General features: G+C 35.8%; 1 protein-coding gene across 1 annotated transcript; it reads left to right on the forward strand.

The window, feature by feature from the left end:
- Positions 1 to 1,300: 1,300 nt before the first annotated feature.
- On the forward strand, positions 1,301 to 18,637 carry LOC127560803 (butyrophilin subfamily 2 member A2-like). Its single transcript, XM_051995679.1, has 6 exons — positions 1,301 to 1,659; positions 7,959 to 8,240; positions 9,403 to 9,690; positions 10,081 to 10,107; positions 16,069 to 16,664; positions 18,524 to 18,637. The coding sequence occupies exons 1-5, from the start codon at positions 1,353 to 1,355 to the stop codon at positions 16,647 to 16,649; spliced, it is 1,485 nt and encodes a 494-aa protein (XP_051851639.1). The 5' UTR covers positions 1,301 to 1,352; the 3' UTR covers positions 16,650 to 16,664; positions 18,524 to 18,637.
- The last annotated feature ends 3,807 nt before the right edge of the window (positions 18,638 to 22,444 follow it).

Genomic DNA, 22,444 nt, shown 5'->3' on the forward strand with positions numbered 1-22,444 from the left:
AGATCTCTATCCACAGTTAAAATGGTTTTATTGGCTTCTCTAGAAATTATGAATATGGCCCATTTTCCAACTCATTTTGTGCTAAGTGGTCTTGTAGCTGTCTTCTTCCTTCAGCTCCTCACGATGATCTCAGGTAGGTGTTTCTCTTTTCCTTTTTTATTTCCAGATTGTTATTTTTTCAGAGTTCTAGACTGATGATAAGGGTATTTTGTTGTTACCATACCAGCTTATGTCTTTTTTTTTGGGGGGGGGGAGGGTTTAATAACTTTTTATTGACAGAACCCATGCCAGGGTAATTTTTTACATTATCCCTTGCACTCACTTCTATTCCGATTTTTCCCCTCTCTCCCTCCACCCCTTCCTCCAGATGGCAAGCAGTCCTATACATGTTAAATAGGTTACAGTATATCCTAGATACAATATATGTGTGTAGAACCGAACAGTTCTCTTGTTGCACATGGAGAATTGGATTCAGAAGATATAAATAACCTGGGAAGAAAAACAAAAATACAAGCAGTTTACATTCATTTCCCAGTGTTCTTTCTTTGAGTGTAGCTGTTTCTGTCCATCCTTGATCAATTGAAACTGAGTTAGATCTCTTTGTCGAAGAAATCCACTTCCATCAGAATACATCCTCAGACAGTATTGTTGTTGAGGTATATAATGATCTCCTGATTCTGCTCATTTCACTTAGCATCAGTTCATGTAAGTCTCGCCAATCCTCTCTGTATTCATCTTGCTGGTCATTTCTTACAGAACAATAATATTCCATAACATTCATATACCACAATTTACTCAACCATTCTCCATTTGATGGGCATCCATTCATTTTCCAACTTCTAGCCACTACAAACAGGGTTGCCACAAACATTTTGGCACATACAGGCCCCTTTCCCTTCTTTAGTATCTCTTTGGGGTATAAGCGCAATAGAAACACTGTTGGATCAAAGAGTATGCACAGTTTGATAACTTTTTGAGCATAGTTCCAAATTGTCTCCAGAATGGCTGGATGTGTTCACAATTCCACCAACAATGTATCAGTGTCCCTGTTTTCCCACATCCCCTCCAACACTGGTGTTTCTCTTTTCCAACATGAAGACTTCTTAGAAGGGAAAACTAATTTCCTATCTATACTTTTCTACACAAGAGAGGTAATTGCCACCCTCATTTCAGGAAGTCCCTGAAGATGGAAGAATACTTTGGGAATGAATTTTTCCTTCCCTTGAAATGTTAAATCTCCATGCACCACCCAATCCTAACACTAGTTTCCTCTCACCAGCTTCTCTATAATTCTCTCTCTTTGTTGAACAGCTCATTTTACTGTGATTGCACATGCTGAGCCTCTTCTGGTAATGGTAGGGGAAGATGCCATGTTACATTGTCACCTCTTTCCCAAGAAAAGTGCTGAGCAAATGGAAGTGAGGTGGTTCCGTTCTCATTTCTCTCCAGCTGTTTATGTATATAAATATGGGAAAGAAAGAGATGAAGAACAAATGGAAGAATATCGAGGCAGAACAACATTTGTGAGAGATGATATCAAAGCTGGAAATGTTGCTCTGAAAATACACAATGTCACAGTTTTTGAAAATGGAAGGTATCACTGCTATTTCCAAGAAAGCAGATCATATGAAGAGGCCTTTATAGACTTGAAAGTGGCAAGTGAGTTATTTGGTTTTGCTCTCTGATCTTCCTCAATATAACCCTGGGGACCCAGATTCAGAAGTTAGGTTAGCAAGCTTGATTTGGTTCAGATGACAGAATCAAGGACATTTATACTTGACTGCTTATGGGATCCTATGAATTCTTCATGATTCTGCATTCTTTGTGTGTGTGTGTGTGTGTGTGTGTGTGTGTGTGTGTGTGTGAAAATAAAGGTATTCCTTTTAACTAACATATCTTGATAATTTGAACACTTTCATGGGAGCCACGAGCTCTTTTACCTACATCTATGGAAATCTACATATAAGCTATATTCCAACATTCTTGGTGGTATCCAGGGAGATTTTGGCTAAGGGCAAAATAAACCAAATTCTGAGGCTCAAAGAAGAAATCTTGTTAGGGGTTAGAGAGGAAAGGAGGTTACAAGCCAAAGAGGCTTGTAAGAGGCCCTTATCCATGTGAATTCAAGCCTGAGAGTTCTGAACCAAACTTTATAGATAAGTTACACCAATTGCTTATTCTTATCCATGTAACCTGTCACTCTATTACTTAAGAATGTAAAAATTAGTCTGATTAAATCACCCTTTCAGGTGATTTTAAACTATTTATTGAGAAACACATTCAAGTATGTCCCCACTTTGTAATTGAATAGAAATTTAAAATTGGGAGGAGTATGACATTTCTAAGATTAGCTTTTTTTCTTCTTTTGATTCACATGGACATATGAACACATTTTCCAATCCTCAGAAATTCTTGTCCTCGATGCTTTCTCAAAACTAATGATTAAGTAATCTATAATATATTTATAATCTATATCAATGCTTTGAACCCATAAGCAAATTCTAGCCAATTTCAATACATATAGTTCTTTTCCAACTTGAATTTCTATTTCTATCCTCTCATCACAATTGGGTCTTCCTATAGACAACACTAAAAGTTAAGATATTTTCTGAAAAGGTTAAAAGTGATGACATTAAAAGTTTCTGCATTTTCACTGCTTTCTCTCTCATTTGGTTAATTTTTCCTGATAATTTAGGAAATGTGGCTAAGCAGAGAAATTTTCTCTAGATCTCTTTGTTTAAAAAATGCAAAGACAGAAGTTTAGTTATTTCTTTTGTTGTTTTCTTTTCTAGTTTCTGCATTCTTTTCTTGTTCTTATACAGCCAGATTTCTCTAGTAATAAGGATTGATTTTCACTTTTCATTGCTTTCTTTTTCATTCTGCAACTTCATAGAAAGCTCCAGGCTTAGCTGACTTGAACTTCTATGATATATCCTCTTCCTGTACATCAATATACTTTGAGCATGTAGAACTTTCTTTAAACCAATAGCTATCTATCTAGAGTAACATTCATTTTCTACTATTGCCTCACTACTTTAAAGTTCAATTGTTTTGTCAGCATAGGTGCTTTCTCCATTAACATAAACTGCATCCTCTATATGCCTTAGTTGTGATTTTGTTTTGAGGGTTTTTTGAGCTGAAAATTTTACCCTTCAACATACCTAATAATGAGGCTATCAACATCAAACTTGGTGAGGCTAGTCATCAAATGCCACATAGTCAGTTCTAAATCTATGATTCTATGAAACTTAACATGGCATTGATGAGGTGTAAATGATGAAGTTAATGGTAGTGAGGAGGTGCGAGAATTGGGGTAAGGAATTCCCTCTGGTCAGCACAGGTTCAATGCAGAAAAAATTCACAAACCCAAAATCTGTATGGCAAAAGGGATTTATTGTTCACTAAGAAGGAAGCTTTCTTAGTGGGTAAAACTCCTCATTAGGAATTTGGCAATGAGAAATCAGCTTTGCTAGGAAAACAGATTTCTTAGTTGGCAAGGTACTGTCAGGAAGGCAATAAAGGTTAACAATGAGAAGAAAATACCCCCACAGTGGGTAAAAGCCCTGGCAGGCAGCCTTGCCAAGAAGAGAGCTTCCTTGGCAAAGCAAATTCCTTTTGTGGACTTCTGCACAGATTCGGGTTCAGAGTTGTCTTTTATTATCAGTCTAAGGCTTGGGCTTCAATTCAAAATTGAATGAGATTCCTTCAATGTTGTTAATGCCCGGGCTTAGATCTCTAATAGAAAAGAGATCACTTATCTTAGGAGTTAAGCTACTGGAAGTGGTCCCAAACTAATCTTCAACTCAGTACTACTGGTTCTCAAATTTTTGTTTTCAGTATCTTTATCCTATTAAAAATTTTTGAGTATCCCTCCAAACGTTTTTGTTTATCTGGATTATATTTATAGACATTTACCATATTGGAAATAAAAACTATTTTTGAATTTGTAGACCCTCTAAAAGGGTTTCAGAGATCCCCAGGATTCTCTAAACCATACTTTGAGAACCACTGCATAGAGGCTGCAACCATATCTCTGGCCAGACCTCCAACTGAATCTCCAACTTAACTTGGGGAGAAGTGTGTTGTCTGGGAAAAGTATGCTTTTCTCAGAGTCCGGGAGTTCCCCAGAAGGGGATCCAGGACCCCCAAAAGATCTGTTTACTTCAGTATTTCATGAATCATACAAAAATCCCCAGAAATATAATAAGGGAAAGATCATGTAAATATATTTACAGTATCAGAAAAAAATACTAATAATGTACACTGTGATTTAGATTTGTCAGCCAGAAACAATTTTATTAAAAATATATTTAACTCTATTTAATTTCTAGCTCTCTCTTGGAGAGAAAGATTTTCAAACTGGCATAGTACCATTATGCCTTCCAACATAACTCTCTTCCACAAGAAAATTTCAGGTAATATTTATAGAAATCTTGAATAATGAAAAGATCATAATATGTTAAAATGCATTTTAGAGTTAATATTCCAGAATAATCATCATTCTATTCCTTCTTGGACTACTTTCCTCTAAAAGTTTCTTGCTATGATCAGTATCTTAATCTTGAATTTAAAAAGAGGACAGATATTATCTTTGCCAGTTTTGGATCCAATTACTTCATGGAAAGGGTAGCAGTCATATAATCCAATTACATTTGTTTATTATACTTTACTACAGATGAAAACCTTAGCCTTGGTTCTTCATACTTATGAGTTTCAGACTAGAGAAATAGTATTTTTTACTAAACTAAAAAAAAAAGGAAAAGTGAGTTATTTTGTTTCATTTTGTTTAATTCCATAAATTTAAGTTGTTGGCTCTTACTGCAGGATGCCAATAGGGATGAACACCCAGGCATATCATTACCAAAATTCAAAACTGTAGTGACAGATGATTTTTTTATTATAGTTTTTTATTTACAAGATATATGCATGGGTAATTTTTGAGCATCGACACTTGCAAAATCTTCTGTTCCAACTTTTCCCCTCCTTCCCCCCGACCTCCTCCCCTAGATGGCAGGTAGACCAATATATGTTAAATATGTTAAAGTATATGTTAAATACAATATATGTATATATACCCATGCAGTTAATTTGCTGCACAAGAAAAATCGGACTTAGAAATAAGGTAAAAATAACCTGAGAAGGAAATCAAAAATGCAAGTGGATAAAAACAGAAGGAGTGGAAATGCTATGTTGTGGTTCATACTCCTTTCCCATAGATCTTTCACTGGGTGTAGCTTGTTCTCTTCATTATTGAACAAATGGAACTGATTTGGTTCATCTCATTTTTGAAAAGAGCCACATCCATCAGAATTGATCTTCGTATAGTATTGTTGTTAAATTATATAATCATCACCTGATTCTGCTCATTTCACTCAGCAGCAGTTCATGTAAATCTCTTCAAACCTTTCTAAATCATCCTGCTGGTCATTTCTTTCTTTCTTTCTTTCTTTCTTTCTTTCTTTCTTTCTTTCTTTCTTTCTTTCTTTCTTTCTTTCTTTCTTTCTTTCTTTCTTTCTTTCTTTCTTTCTTTCTTTCTTTCTTTTTTTAATAGCTTTTTATTTACAAGTTATATGCATGGGTAATTTTACAGCATTGACAATTGCCAAACCTTTTGTTCCAATTTTTCCCCTCCTTCCCCCCACCCGCTCCCCTAGATGGCAGGATGACCAATACATGTTAAATATGTTAAAGTATAAATTAAATACAAAATAAGTATACATGTCCAAACCATTATTTTGCTGTACAAAAAGAACCGGACTCTGAAATAGTATACAATTAGCCTGGAAAGGAAATAAAAAATGCAGATGGGCAAAAATATAGGTTTTGGGAATTCTATGTAATGCTTCTTAGTCATCTCCTAGAGTTCTTTTGCTGGGTATAGCTGGTTCAGTTCAATAATGTTCCTGCTGGTCATTTCTTACAGAACAATAATATTCCATAACATTCATATACCACAACTTATTCAGCCATTCTCCAATTGATGGGCATCCATTCAATTTCCAGTTTCTAGCCACTACAAAAAGGATTACCACAAACATTTTTGCACATATAGGTCCCATTCCCTTCTTTAAGATTTTTGGGATTTAAGTCCAGTAGTAACACTGCTGGATCAAAGGATATTCACAGTTTGATAACTTTTTGAGCATAGTTCCAAATTGCTCTCCAAAATGGCTGGATGCAGTCATAATTCCACCAACAATGTATCAGTCTCCCAGTTTTCCCACATCTCCTCTAACATTCAACATTATCTTTTCCTGTCATCCTAGCCAATCTGAGAGGTGTGTAGTGGTATCTCAGAGATGTTTTAATTTGCATTTCTCACAACAGATGATTTTTAAGAAGCTAAAATGAAAATAAAACAGCATATCAAAAGCTACCAAATTAAGGGAAACTGAGCTTCCATTACTCCACAAGCTTTCTCCATGATAATTCAAATATCAATATTTATGTCAAGATCAATGAGTAATTGCCAGCACTGAATTTAAAGTTGTGTTACTTTTGCTTATATGGATAAAAAGCTTCACTTCAAACCTGAGTTTAGTGCTCTGAAATCTTCAAATTTAAGGTTTGTATCTGAAGATTTGATAGCACTAAGCTCAGTCTTTGCTGTGTGACAGGTGACAGGCCATCCATGACTATCTATGGATATTTTTTTTCAAATTCAGAATTGATCTTTAAGACAACTTGGCCTTGGCACATGTTCAAGAATTTCAGTGGCTTTGAACATAGATGGCTACCTGTCTTTTGTCTAGAATGCTGGAGGAGGGGAAAAAGGAAAACTTTTAGAGGGCTGATGCTCATAAGTAACTTAAAAATTATATATAATCAGTAGCATTAAGAAGTGATGATTATCTAAAGTTGGACAGCATACTTAGCTTAGTTAAATAGTAAGGACTTCAAATGACTGACTTAAGAAACTGTTATCTTAGAGTAGAGTTGGGAGAACAGAATGAGGGGAGAGGGTTCAAAGCCTTTTGCAATTAATATAAGAAAAGGAAGTTTGTTGTACTTTTAACATGTGGATCTGTGAGGCTATAAGTAGCAGTGCTTCAGAGAGAACAATTCTTGATGTACAAGCAAAAGAGGATTACAATAAACCAGTTAATACAAAAGTTTCTTCTAGTTAGGAAGTGAATTCCCCTAAAAGGAAACTGTCATTTTAAGTACTTGTAATTTTAAGTATGTCTTTAGTAGCAGTAATGACATTAATAATAATAATGTAATTTTCAGTTCAGTAATCTGAACAACAATAGTAATTTGATCTATCATATAGCCTCAGTTTACCAAAGAAATTCATTAATTTGTAGCATCCTAAATTGTAAGATAAGCTATAAAAATGAAAATAAAGGCACTGAATATTGGGGAGAGGGGCAAGTAAAACAAGTTTTCTTTTCTTTCTTCATTTATTTAATTATTCTTTTTCTGAAAATTAAATCTTATTTGTTTCAGACTTCTAGTCTCCTCTTTTTCCTCTTCTGTTTTTGAGATAGTTATTAAGGATACAGATTCCCACCTTGTGACCTAACTATCCACATCTCTGAAAATCGTTCAGGTTTTTCATCTGTAAAATGGCAATAATAATAATAATATCACACAAAGTTGTGATAAGGATCTGGAGAGATAAGGTGTGTGGAGTTCAATATACATTAAAATTATTGGTTTTTTTTATTACATTGTAAAATTTAATTTTCGAACCTATTTGCTATAATTTTGAATGGTTTATATTCATTCAAAAACTAGAATGTGACATGAAAAGTCACCAACATACCACAACTTTTGTAAGCTCTATACTAGAGCTTGTAAAAATATAAAAGTGTAAGTTATTATTCTTGATTCAAATTCCTAGCTTTAAGGGCACTGTTCCCTTTAATCAGCTCTGACACAATTGACTACAGTAAGTGGAGTAAGCAGTCTTGGATATTCTTATTCAAGGATGACCATTTTTTTTTCTTCCCCAGGTATGGGCTCAGATCCCTTCATTAAAATTATAGGTTATGAATATGGATGGATACGACTAGAATGTACATCATCTGGATGGTACCCACAACCTTGGGTAGAGTGGAGAAATCTTACAGAAGATACAATTCCATCCCTAGAGAAACATCTGGTTCCCAGTGAAGATGGGATGTTTGTGGTGAATTTATCTGTGGTTATCACAGATCACACAATAGTTAAGGTGTTCTGTTCCATTAAAAACCCCCTTCTCAGCCAAGAGTTGTTGACAATGATGTCTATTCCAGGTCAGTTCTCAGTTTTAGATTCTCCTTGCTGAGTCATGGTCATTATAGCCATAGGGGAACAATGAAAGAAGTATCTATAGGAAAAGACCTAGTGCCTATAGGCTATGGGACTAAACCATTTGTTTCTAAATTTTTTTGATAAGTAAAATGCCTGATTATGAAGTGATTAGGAGTCAGGATGGGAGGGTTAATAGGAGATAAATTCCCCAGTTCTCAGCTATTGCTTTTGGTGTTTGGCTGGCAGTAAATGAGTCATAACTGCCCTGAGAATCCTCAGGAGATAAAAGTTGGGAATTTGCACATTGTAGAAAGAAATAGAATGGGGAGGTATTGTATAATAGATGAAGGATAGCTGCAGTTATACTGGAGATAGTATCCACTGTTGACTATCACAATATATAGACCCATCCTCCCACTCTCTTATTATATGTCAACTGATCATACACTCCTTGTGGTCATAGTATATCCCCTTCTTTGAGGACTACTGACTTAGAAGAGAGATCATGGATTTAAAGATGCTCTTCTTTATTGCTTGATGCCTGACAGCCTCCAGTAGAGAAGAGATATTAACATCCTCTTCCCACCCCACCACCTTAGCCAAATAGGAGTTTTCACAGTGACACTTGTTGATAAATGATTCTCCTGAACAGCCACTATTATGTGACCAATTCTTGAAAAACAGGAAGGGCAAACAATTTGAATAGCAAATTCAAATCTGCTCTTGGAAGATATTTGCCAATGCACTTGTAATTAGTGTCCTGTGGTGCATTAGTGTCATTTCCAGGGTGAAGCACTTACTCTGTATGAGACATTTTCCAAGAAATATGGCATGGAAGTTCTCCACTTTGCAGATACTAATACAAATAATTATTTGCTAAAACAAGAATTAGATTTTTAAAGCAATTTGACACACCAAGGGAGAGGGATATAGTAAAGCAGCACTTCTCTAGGTTTCATTTAGACTCTATTTTGGAACAAAAAGAAAAATCCAAATTTGGAAACAGGGAAAGCAGAAAAAAGAGGAAAAACTCAATCACAGAAATTGGCCTTCTTTGAGAAGGATCACAGTCTGAAAGGATCTCCTTTCTTTATAGATTTAGCAAAGAGATCCTGGCATGTGTTGGCTGGCTTAACTCTCTCTTCTTTATGTCTTTTGCCATAGAAACTGTTCGGGTCTCTACTTCTATGCCCTCTGAAAGCCCCTCTGAGCTCCCAGATCCAACAACTCCTGGACCTGAAAAGGTTTCTACCTGTATGGTTGCTCTTGTGGTCTTGCTTGCTATTGGAGTTTTTATTGCTTGTAGTATTTACTTGTATTTCATATGGAATCAACACAGGAGGAAAAAGACACTATTTATAGAAAAAGAAATTGAATGTGAAGAAAAAGAGAAAGGATATGATGAAAGGGAGCAAGAACATATGGGAAAAGAGGGATCGAGCAACCTGAGAGGTAAAAAAAGAAAAGAAAAGAAAAAAGCAAAGATGACACTTTAGGAACAAAAAGAATCTCAACTTTTGATATGGGGTTCTGTAGAGAGATAAAGAGGGAATCAGAAAAGATCAAAATCCTTTATCATAAATTTCCTAAAACTCCATCCCTTACACTTTTAAACTTTCCTTTTAGTGAATAAATATAGAAATGTCATGTAAAGTTTAAGTATTCGAGTAATTGAAAATGCTAATACCAATTTAGATGATGCTTCATTGTTCTTGGTTCCTTGGCAGTGATCAGTTCAGTTCAGCATTTTCCTTATTATTTCATTACTTTCATAGACAATTTCCATGCTTCTCATATAATCATTAAATAAAGAATTCTCATTATTTTGTTTGCCCATTGCAGGATGGAGAAGGACTCAGTTACATGCTGGTGAGTGACACTTCTTTCTTCTGTAAGTTTAAGATCTCTCCTTTCTCATCCTCATGATACCTCCATTTCCAGGGGGGGGTAGGGGGATGGGGGGGTGGGAGGTGGGGAAAGAGCAGAGAAAAAAAAGTCAACTAGAGGGCAAACTAAATACAATGCCTAAGTAAAAAAGTAAAAAATGAAGGTCTTTTTCTATAAGATTAAAACTACCATAGAATGATTTGGAGGAATCCTTGAGCTTCATATATCAGTTTTCCAGTAATTTCACTTTCTTCTATGTTATTTTAAAATGTAATGGCTGGGGGAATTGGAGGAAAGAAAATATTTCAAAGCACTGAACCCAATTATCTTCCACATTTTGATTTACAAAATCATTACTTTTACCCTCCAGAACTGTTCTCTGGGTAATACTTTTCATCCCCTACCATAGCCTCTGAAATGGAAAATGTGTTAAAGGTTATCCAATTCAATTGATACCAGAAAGGAATCCCCTCTCTGACACATCTAATAAAATAACCATCCATGTTCTAGTAGAATACCTACAATGACAAAAATTCTAATTTCTTTCCAAGCAACATGCTATATTTGGATAGCATTCATTATTACTGTTTTCCTTATATCAAGCTTAAATTGCCTCCTCATATATCCATTCCCTGGCTCACTTCCTTATGCCTGTAGCTATACTCTTAAGATTGCATTAACAGGGCAGCTAGATGGCACAGTAAATAGAGACTGGCAGAGAAGTCAGGAGGACCTAAGTTCAAATTCGACCTCAGATACTTACTAGAGCTAGTGGCCCTGGATAAGTCACTTAACCTCAATTACCTTCGTTAGAAAGAAAAAAAAAAAAGATTACATTAACAATTTTTTGGCTGGGTTGTTTACAGACCACTAAAACTCCCAGATTTCTTTTAGACAAACTGCTGAGTATCTTATCTAAAACTAGTAATGAAGATTTTTTTAAACCTAAAAATAAGGTTTTACATTTATCTCCCTTCAATTTAATCTCATTAGATGTCACTTAATGATCTAATCTAAATCTTTTTGGATCTGAAATCTTATCCATTGTGTTACCTTTTTTTTTTTTTCCCAATTGTGTCTTTTGTATTGTGATCAAATATAAAAATGTTAAACAAAACAAGGCTAAATGCAGATTCTGGGGCACTCCTTAACCTCTTGTCGAGTTGATATTAATATCCTTTGAGCTCAGCCATTCTGTCAGCTCAGGATACATCTAATTGTAGTATTGTGTAGTTCATTTCTCTCCATGCATTCCACAGGAGTAGAAATTATGAGCCAGTTTATGAATTGTTTTGCTAAAAACAAGGTAAGCCATAGCTATAATATTCCTAGTAATAAAAAGCTTAATAATACTTTCCAAAAGAAACAAAAAGGAAATGAGGTTAATCTAACATGGTCTCACTCTTTGTAATTGCCTTTTCTTTTTTTTACCTTTCCTTTTCTTGATGTTCACTAATCATTTCTTTATTGATTTGTTGTAGAAACTTTCCAGTAATTAAAATCAAATTTCTTGGCCTATAAATATCAAACTATTCTTTTTTCCTTTTTTGAAAATTATGACAATGTTCGCCTTTCTCCAGTTCTATGGAATTTTACTCATTCTCCATAAATTTTCAAATATCCCTGATAAGGATTCCACAATTGCATATGTACTCAAGGAAATAGCTCCTCCTAGTCAGGTAACTTGAATCATCAAGGGAAACTAGGTGTTCTTTTACTGTCTTCTAACTTATTTATAGTGGATATCAGCTCCCTCTTAGCCTTTTCTTGTTCCATCCTTTCTCATTCAAAGTTCATTCTCCTTGACAAGAGAGAAGAGAGAAAAAATAATAATTAGCTCTCTTTTTTTAGCTGTTGTAATCCCATCTGCCTAAGTGATAGTCCTATATATACCTTGTTTGAGCCTTTTTTTTTTAACCTCAAGATAGTTAAAAAAATTTTTTTTAATAAAAAAATTTATTTCTTTTTTTTCCTTATTCTTTACCAAGCTCCTTATTCGCATCAGGCCACTCTCATATTCATCCTCTGTTAGCTGCTCTTAATTCCAATTTATTGGAAATAAAATTTGATTGATTTCCTTATGAGTCTATAGCAATGTTTTCAGACAAGTCCTTCCCTCCTCTCCCCTCCCCCCCTTTTACTGGAATTGTGTGTGTGTGTGTGTGTGTGTGTGTGTGTGTGTGTGTGTGTGTGTGTGTGTCTTCAAAATTTCAGTAGTAAGAGTTTTCTTTCTTTCTTTCTTTTTTTTTTTTTATTATAACTTTTTATCGACAGAACCCATGCCTGGATAATTTTTTTACAACATTATCCCTTGCACTCACTTCTATTCTGACTTTTCACCTCCCTCCCTTCACCCCCTCCCCCAGATGGCAAGCAGTCCTATACATGTTAAATAAGTCACCATATATCCTAGATACAATATATGTGTGCAGAACCGAACAGTTCTCTTGTTGCACAGGAAGAATTGGATTCAGCAGGTAAAAAATAACTGGGGAAGAAAAACAAAAATTCAAACTGTTTGCATTCATTTCCCAGTGTTCTTTCTTTGAGTGTAGCTGCTTCTGTCCATCATTGATCAACTGAAACTGAGTTAGCTCTCTTTGTCGAGGAGATCCACTTCCATCAGAGTACATCCTCATACAGTATCATTGTTGAGGTATATAATGATTTCCTGGTTCTGCTCATTTCACTTAGCATCAGTTCATGTAAGTCTCTCCAAGCCTCTCTGTATTCATCCTGCTGGTCATTTCTTACAAAACAATAATATTCCATAACATTTATATACCACAATTTATTCAACCATTCTCCAATTGATGGGCATCCATTCATTTTTCAGTTTCTACCCACTATAAACAGGGCTGCCACAAACATTTTGGCACATACAGGTCCCTTTTCCTTCTTTAGTATCTCTTTGGGGTATAAGCCCAGCAGTAACACTGCTGGATCAAAGGGTATGCACAATTTGATAACTTTTTGAGCATAGTTCCCAATTGCTTTCCAGAATGGCTGGATGTATTCACAATTCCACTAACAATGTATTAGTGTCCCTGTTTTCCCACATCCCCTCCAACATTCCGCATTACCTTTCCCTGTCATTCTAGCCAGTCTGACAGGTGTGTAGTTGTATCTCAGAGTTGTCTTAATTTGCATTTCTCTGATTAATAATGACTTGGAGCATATTTTCATATGGCTAGAAATAGTTGCAATTTCTTCATCTGAGAATTGTCTGTTCATATCCTTTGATAATTTATCAATTGAAGAATGGCTTGATATCTTATAAATTAGAGTCAATTCTCTATATATTTTGGAAATGAGGCCTTTATCAGAACCTTTGACTGTAAAAATGTTTTCCCAATTTGTTGTTTCCCTTCTAATCTTGTCTGCATTAGTTTTGTTTGTACAAAAAATTTTCAATTTGATGTAATCAAAATTTTCTATTTTGTAATCAATAATGATCTCTAGTTCTTCTTTGGTCATAAATTCCTTCCTCTTCCACAGGTCTGAGAGGTAAACTATGCTCTTCCAATTTATTTATAATTTCATTCTTTATGCCTAGGTCATGAACCCATTTTGACCATATCTTGGTGTACAGTGTTAAGTGTGGGTCAGTGCCTTGTTTCTGCCATAGTAGTAAGAGTTTTCAACCCATCCTGGGCTGAATTAGCCCTACGTTGACATTCCGCTGAACCCTTTGAAATTTGCTTTCTCAAAAACTAAGGAGTATTTCAAATTATGTCCAGATTTCTTCTCTACCACAAACTCTCTAGGAGGGAAAAGTTGCTACCCTTAACCCACAAGTTTCCTATCATCCCTCTTTCAGTAACCAGTTCCTCCCTTTTAATGAGAATCAGATCCAGAATATAATTTCTCCCCCACCCCCACTGGTTTTTCACTTTTTAAAAGATTAATGATAGAACTTCACTAGATTTAAAGATAATTAAATGTTTTCTTTCACTAATATATCATGCTCTGGTTCAGATTTGTGTTTGTTTCACAATTTTTTCAAATATTTCCTTTTTCCATTCAAGTAGTTTGTAATCTTTCTTTTTTAATAATAGCTTTTTTATTTTTCAAAATACATGAAAAGATAGTTTTCAACATTCATCCATGCAAAACCTTGTGTTCTATTTTTTTCTTTTTCCCTTCCCTTTCTCCCCCTTCCCTATTTAGCAAGTAATCCAATATAGGTTAAACATGGGCAATTCTTCTAAACATATATATTATTCTTCCTAATGACAAAATCACTTATTTTTCTCCTTCTATTAATCTTCACCTAAATATTGCCTTGTTTTCTCGATCTAGCTTCTGGTTTTCTTTTTCTTTCCTCCCCCCCTCTCCCCCCCAATATATATATATATATATAAATTTTTAAAAATTATGTACTTCTGGATTTTTTTTTTTTAATTAAAGTATCTGTCCTCAAAGAGCTCATATTCTATCAGGGAAGAAACACATACACATACATGTAGATAAATAGAGCTGATGGATCTTTATCCCAATAATGAGTCAGATATCTCAGAGCATGGTTGCATATTTCTCCTCAGGGTTCTAAGAATACACCAAAAGAGTTGGGATATCTTTCCAATGCTATTATCTCAAACACCCCTTTCTGGTGTGCTCTCCCCAATAGTAATCACATACAAAGACCATTTCCATTTAAAACAAACAAACAACCTACCAAAAAAACCTTCATGTGCCTGATAATCTTGTGTACAGTGGTGTTTCTCAAATCCCTTCACTTTGTCTTTGAGAGGAGAGGAAAAAGTTGCCTTTAAACATGTCAGTACTTCCCAGAATAAGGAGATTGAGAGCCAAAATAGGATTATTTTAAAATAACAATGATTGAATAGCCTTTTGGCATAATAATCTCTAAAACAATGACTAATTTGGATCCCTGGAAGAGCCTGTACTAAGTTACTAAGGTAACTCTGAGAGATAAGATAAAGAGATGTCTAGGATAGCTACAACACACACACACACACACAAAATGCTTACATTTAGAAATTAATGGCACCTAGGGAACCTGGGATTATTTGTCTGCCAACTATGCCCACTTAAATTAAATTAAAATTAAATATGGGTCCAGTTCCTCATCTATAAAAGAAGTATTTGCACTAGTAGACCTCTAAAGTGTTTTCTAGTTCTAAAATTCAGGAGTCTTATACCCATCCAGGTTTGGCCCTGCTCATAGGATCAAATGATGTCTACTACAAAAATGAGCATGTCTAATCATGGGCCAGCAATTTGGTGCCTGTGTGTTGCATGACAAAGGCTTTCTAATTCAGAACTACTATAAGAATAGTGTCACTAGATTCTGTATTTGGAGTGGATTGTGAAAATGGAGAATAAAAATAAAAGTAGCAAAGGGGTAAATACTATCCTGGTGTTGTTTGTCCTTCATTCTCAAACAGGACCATGTCATCAGAAAGATGATGCCATAACATGCAAGTGAATTGGATTTAAATGAAGTAGGGCTGTGCAAGGTCACATATCTCACTTTCCCCTCTAGAGCCATCTAGATCCAGTGGCAAGATATAGATCGAAACGACTGGAGATGGCCCTGGATGCAATGGTAGAGCTTGGCCTTTTTAAGCTAAGGTCTTCAACAGATTTCAGTTTGATTGAGGCTTCACTCATTCAGTGATTAAGGCTGTGATAAATTTCTCTGGCAGTTTGAGTATCCAAGCTCCTTCTCTAAAGATGGGGTATTACTAATGATTGGCTCCCATAATGCAGTTTCTTTTATTTGTGAAAGGGGAGAAAGCTATGATTGGTATACTATGAAACATCAAGAAAGAATGAGATCCCAAAGAGAAAGTGCACAAGGAATCCTCTACAATTCTCCTCTCCTCCCTTAGTGTCCTTTAAGTATCAAATAGACTCTAAAGATTACACAGTCAGGCTTCTAAGACAACAAAACTGAATCTGGAACTCTCTCTTTAGCTGATGTGACTCTGGATCAAAACACAGCTCATCCTGAACTCTACCTCTCTTGGAATTTGAGAAGTGTGATACGAGGGAACACACGGCAAGATCTACCTGACAACCCTGAGAGATATGACTGTAGACCTTGTGTTCTTGGTCATGAGAGCTTCACCTCAGGGAGACATTACTGGGAAGTGGAGGTATCAGATGTCATGGTGTGGGCCCTTGGAGTCTGCAGAGAAAATTCTGAGCGAAAGGGGGAGGTCCTACTAATACCTCAAAATGGATTCTGGGTTATTGAATTGTTTGGAAATAGATATCAGGCCCTTACCTCCCCTGATATCCTCCTCCCTTTGCCTGAGCAACTCCACCGGGTGGGAATTTTCTTGGATTATGAGGCTGGAGATGTATCTTTCTACAATATGATTGACAGATCCCACATCTATACTTGCCCTCGCACCTCTTTCTCTGGACCTCTCAGGCCTTTCTTCAGACTTGGATCTGATGACAATCCTTTGGTTATCTGCCCAGCATTCACTGGAGCTGAGGGAATCACTGTCCCAGATAGTGGCCTAATCCTTTATAGAAGACCTCACTGACCCTTTGATGATAATGTAAGGATTAACTTGAGTCTCTGGGCTTCAATTGCTTATTGAAGATGGAAGTTATTTTATCATATACCTTTTTAATCTGTTCAGGTCTTTTAAGAAAGATTCCCTTTCCTTCTTTCCTTTTGCCTCTGAACTTCTTCCTCACCTTGTTTCCTTCCTGAGCTAATCTAACTGCTTTCCTATTTCTAATAAGGTAAGCAGGCTTGTGAACACTATGATTCAGTTACACAAGAAATTTCTTAGCCAGGCAGGGAGATATGTTGGGGAGAAGAGGGATAATAAAGGGAAGAAGAGGCAAACTTAAAGTTGCTATACTGAGATAGGGATCGAAAGAATCAAAAGAAAAGACAACAGAATCAGAATTTGGGTTCTGGATGAAACATCAGTGATTGACGGGAAAAAAAAACATAGAACCTCTTAGAAATAAAGAAAGGGGAAAGATTATATACTTAGGTCAACTTTGTTGGGCATAGGAATAGGGATCTTGGAAAGAGAAAAGAGGCTGGTAAATATGTGAAATCAATAGTGTCATAGTCTAGAACTATGATTCTAGAACCATCCTTAAAAAATTTAATTTGATCCTGTAACCCCCTTAAAGCAAAGGTCTTTAATCTGACTTCAAGAGATCTATGAATAGAGTCAAGTGGTCCATGAACCTGAATGGGGAAAAATACATTTTTGTTTCAATATAATTTATTTCTTTTATAATATTATGTATTTTGTTTTATGCATTTAAAAAATCATCCTGAAAAAAGGGGTTCATAGGCTTCATGAGATTGTTGGATGGATGAAGTTTAAGAATCACTACCCTAAAATTATTAGTCCTACATCTCCCAGTAGCTATGAACTCCAAAGTAAAGGAATCTCATCTTTATAGTTCCCCAGAAACTTACAAAAATGTTTTTGGAAAAAATATGAAGGATTTGATAAATCTCAACTAGGACTGTTGTAACTTAAAACGTAAGAAGGAAAGTTTCTGGATGACAATTCAGGGATCAGGAGAATGCCATAATCTATCTCTGAGACATAAAAGTGTCTTTCATAGCTTCTGCTAAGCCTGATGACCTTATGTTGTGAGTACACTCTGGTCCTCACTGCATAAGTCTGGCCTGTTATGTCATCCCCTGAGTAATTTACAAAATAATCCTGAGGTATTTTTCTATGCCACTGGCTCAAGCTTCCATTGCCATGTTGACTTCATTGTTAGGGGCCAGTCTCTCATTTCCACTGATAGGCTTTTACAAAAAAAGATAGTTACTTACTTCAGAGTTACAAGGGGAAAAAAAGCATGCAAATATCTTTCCCACTCTAATACCTTGACAGCATATTATCTCTATACTACCTTGGTCTGGGTATGGGGAGGAATAAGCTCAACTTTGTATATACTTCCTATATAAATTGATTCCAAGTTCATGTCCAGGTGTAGTATAACTGCCAAATAAAGCACTGGGCTAGAGTCACAAAAATACTAAGTAGCTCTTCTGGTTCCCCAAGATATTGATACTACACTAGCTATAGATCTTATAGTCTGGAATATCAAGATTACCAGATCATCTTTCAAATTCATTAGGTCACGAGAGTCATTCCTTTCATCTAAACAAATGCAGAGGCCAGGAACAGAGGCCCATTTCCCAGGGACCATGTGGGCTCAGAGGAGAGAAAGTCTCAGCCCAGATACTGTGAGGAGTCATCAAAATCTGCTAACAACAAATAAGGTTTCATAATTGACTAACTAGGACTAGTTAAAAAATACCTGATTTCTCCAAGACACTTCTTTTTCAGCATTGCAACTTTTTTTTAACCAAAGATTATAACATGTTTATTTTGTGCTCCACCTAATTATTTTCCTTTATATTCTTCAGCTCACAGAGCTGATACACACACAGAGAAGAAACACAATTATCAATCCATTCATTCCCAAGGTCTAAGGAAGAAAGACAGAGAAAAAAAAAAAAGGAAAGGGAGGAGGAGGAGAAGAAGAAGAAGAAGAAGAAGAAGAAGAAGAAGAAGAAGAAGAAGAAGAAGAAAAAGAAGAAGGAAGAAGAAGAAGAGAAGAAGAAAAGAAGGAAGAAGAAGAAGAAGGAAGAAGAAGGAAGAAGAAGAAGAAGAAGAAGAAGAAGGAAGAAGAAGAAGAAGGAAGAAGAAGGAAGAAGAAGAAGAAGAAGAAGAAGAAGAAGAAGAAGAAAAAGAAGAAAAAGAAGGAAGAAGAAGAAGAAGAAAGAGGAAGAGAGAGAGAGAGAGAGAGAGGATCATTAAAGGATCTTCTTTTTTTTTTTTTAATGCAGAGAATAGAACAGAAAGAAGTCCACAGAGAAGTATAGACAAAAACAATCCTGAAAGCTACAGATTGAACCATATATTATGGTTCTGCAGTTTCATGTATTACTCTTCCCCAGCTTTCTCAACAATGTTCCCATACTAGGTACCTTCTTGCCCTCCCCTCTCCTGTTTTCCAGCTTTGTTTTAATTCCTCATTTGAATGTAAGCACCTTAAAGGCAGACATGATCTTTCTGCTTGTATTTGTTTTCTAGAACTGCATCTAGTATGCACTTAATACATTTTGTTGATTTTTTTTTTTTTTACATTCTATTAGGTATTTGGAAATGCTTATTTTTTATTTAAAATTTATTAAGTTCAGAATAAAAATAAATTTTTAAAAACATAACATAATAACACAATTTTTGAGAGGACAGTGAAAGTATGGGAGGGATAAATTTTTACCTTGAGTCAAAATATACAGGACTTTGATGAAATAAAAACAGAGAATTGTTAAATCCAGGAAGGATTTCAAAATTTAATTTTTAGTTAAGGTGAACCTGAAATTCTTCCTATGGAAATAGCAGCTCCTGCAGGCTACTCAGACCCTAAACTGTAATCCTAACCAAAAAATGGAAAATATATAGTAAGGCATTCCTCTTTCCCACTTCTCATGCCCAATGTCTGAACATACCCATGGGCATTGGCATAGGTCTTTTCTGGCATATATATACACACTAGAAGAAAAAGGAGGAAACTGCTTTTATTACTTAGAATGCATAGAATTGCTTGGAACTAGGAAATGAAAATGAATATGGCTGACTCTCCAGGATGTTGCTCAACAGTTTGTTTATTCCTTAGATTCTGAGAATAGGCTAAGTTTGTTTTTCTCAAAGACTTGTTTATTTAAGATTCTTCTGTAGGATAGGGATTATGTCATGCAGTCTTTGTGTTCAATAGTTTTCAGCACTAGGTAAGACATAGAGTACTGTATTGTTATGCCACAGTTCTCTTTTATTGTCCTGACTCAGTTTCCCTATATTGCCTTGCCTCAGTTTCCCTAATTGTTCTGCCTCAGTTTATAATTGTTCTGCTCAATCCTACAAAACCACCCCTCCCTCTTAATCAGAATATTTGATAAGGATAAAAGATCTTATATTTTAGAATATTATCCCATCCCAAGCTATTAGAATATTAGATACTGTCTTATCAAGATACCTCTCCCCATCTCAGAGTATCTCATCCCACTCTGTCAGAGTCCCATTCCCACTCCACCCTTGCCTGGATCTACCCCCTGAGTTTGAGCCACGTGTATATATGTCATTGAGAACTCACATTGTTTGCTGGATTCTTGGAGATGATTGTCTCATTCAGCCCTGGGACCAAACCATGGGTCCATTTGGTCCCAGTAAATTTCTCCTTTTCAAATAAAATATTAAATACTCTCTAATCTCTATCTTGCCTCAGTTTCTTCAGCATTACATTTTGAAGGCTTCCCAGTGAGATATTAGAAAATGAGAGTAGAATCGGAGAATAGAAACATTCGGGTTTCTGCCTTGGGTCTCAGGGCAGCTGGGGATCTAGGTTCTTTGCTTGGAGAGGCTGGCCCTCTGGATTTTTTTCCAGAGCCTCCAGGAAAGAGAGCAGTTTTCAGCTACAACTGTGCCTGATGCCTGATGGTGGACACCTTCATTTGGCCAAGGGAGAATCTGGTTTCAAATTCCTGCAGGATAAATTTTCTGTCTAGTGTGATTGCTAGCAAATCTAGTCCCCAGAAAAAGTTGGGATGATGAGCGATACAACTCTGGGAAGTGCCAATAGGATGCTGTGTGGCACTATCTGGTTCTGAGTACCTGCTATTATCTGAGTACCACATAGTAAAACCAGTACTATCTGGTTTTAACCTGGGCATTCTCTGTGAAGACAGAGAAATGCAACAAACTGGATCTTGGAAAAAAAGCTCCATTTAGATTCTGGGGGGAAAGACTCTTGAGCTTCCCTCAGAGCTATTCTAGAGTTTCAAGATGGCCCCTGCTCTGTGCATTAAATGTTTTGTTTGATGTTGTAGCTGCACAGTTTATGTCTGTGTGTTCTGTGTGACTTGTCTGTCTGTTCTGTTGGTTAAGAGCTCTTCTAAGGGTTTAAGAACAATGATTAAGAAATTTGGGAATTGGTTATTTCAATGTTGCAACTGTACTTAGTATAAAATTTGCTTGTGATAATTTGTAAATATTTTAAATTCCATGAAATAGTATAAAATTCAGGCTTAGCTTGGAATGGGTTAGGCTGATAAGGCCGCTGGAGAACAAAATGAGTTTATGCTAATTGCTTTGAAACTCAAGCTGGAGAAAACATTTGATTAGGAATTTTAGGATGATTCTAAAATTGTGGAAAATAATTTACTACTACCTTTGTATGCCAGATTTGTTCTGAATATTCTTTTGGGCAGCTTTAAAATTGTGGGAAATAATTTTATTGTTGCCTATGCAGACTAGATTTAGTTACTTTTAAGTATAAGATCTTAAAAGAACAGTAGCTTGTTCTGTTAACTTGCCTGAAAGGGGTAACTTGTCTCTAATTAGGTAAAGAAGGGTCTCTGGCCAAAGTTGGAGCTTAGGAAAAGTCCAATGGGAATAATGGTCATATGGGGCCAGAGAGAGAAAAAAAAAACTATGATGTTTAGCAAAATTCATTATTTGAAATATAATAGGAAAAGCAGTTTTATATTATCAGGAATTTAAAGCTGTATTTAATTGGATTTTAAGTTAAAATATAAGTTATTAAAACAAAATGCTAGTAACTTATTTTGGGAGGTCGTGTTTGTAACTAACTAATTAGATGGTATGTTGCTTTCTAGAAGTATTGGGTAATTTGTAAACTATGAGTTATGCCTTAAAAATTTGTCAGCTCTGCTGGGTAAGTTTTATGAAATTTGGTTCAAAGTTATTTGCAAATCTTGAAGTTTAAAAGTTAAAAAAGTGAGTTAAAGACAAGGGACAAAAAATATTGATTTGCAAAAGCAATTAACAGTTTAAAGGGAGCATCTAGTATTGGTTTGGGAGTGTTTAAAGTATGTTAGAGAAGGTTTGAGCAAGTAGGCATTGGGAGGAGAGAAACAGAGATGGGACAGGAAGAGATAGTGCAAGAGAAGGAGGAAGAGAGAGGAAAATGGCTTTTCAGAAATAGGGACCAAAAAGGCACTAATCCCTTGTGAGTGCCATTTGCCATGGGGAAAGGAGATACCTCAGGAGGTTAGAGCCTTCTTTAGCTGGCAGATTGTATCCCCGGGGGAAATGGCACTCTAAAAAAGTTACCTGTGAGAAGTTGGGGTCGGGAAGCATGGTGGAATGGGGAAAGGACAACCATGTGGAAAGGGACAATCGAATCTTCCTCCCCCATGAAGATGGTGGCTTTTTTTTTTTTTTAAACAAACTGCAGCTCCTTGCTGGTTCAAATATTAATTGCTTCTACTGTTTAAAGGATATTTTAAAGAATCTTTCAGATTCTTTTATGTGGAATTGGGTAT

The sequence above is a fragment of the Antechinus flavipes genome, chromosome 4 (assembly GCF_016432865.1).
Source record: "Antechinus flavipes isolate AdamAnt ecotype Samford, QLD, Australia chromosome 4, AdamAnt_v2, whole genome shotgun sequence".
Classification (NCBI taxonomy): domain Eukaryota; kingdom Metazoa; phylum Chordata; class Mammalia; order Dasyuromorphia; family Dasyuridae; genus Antechinus; species Antechinus flavipes.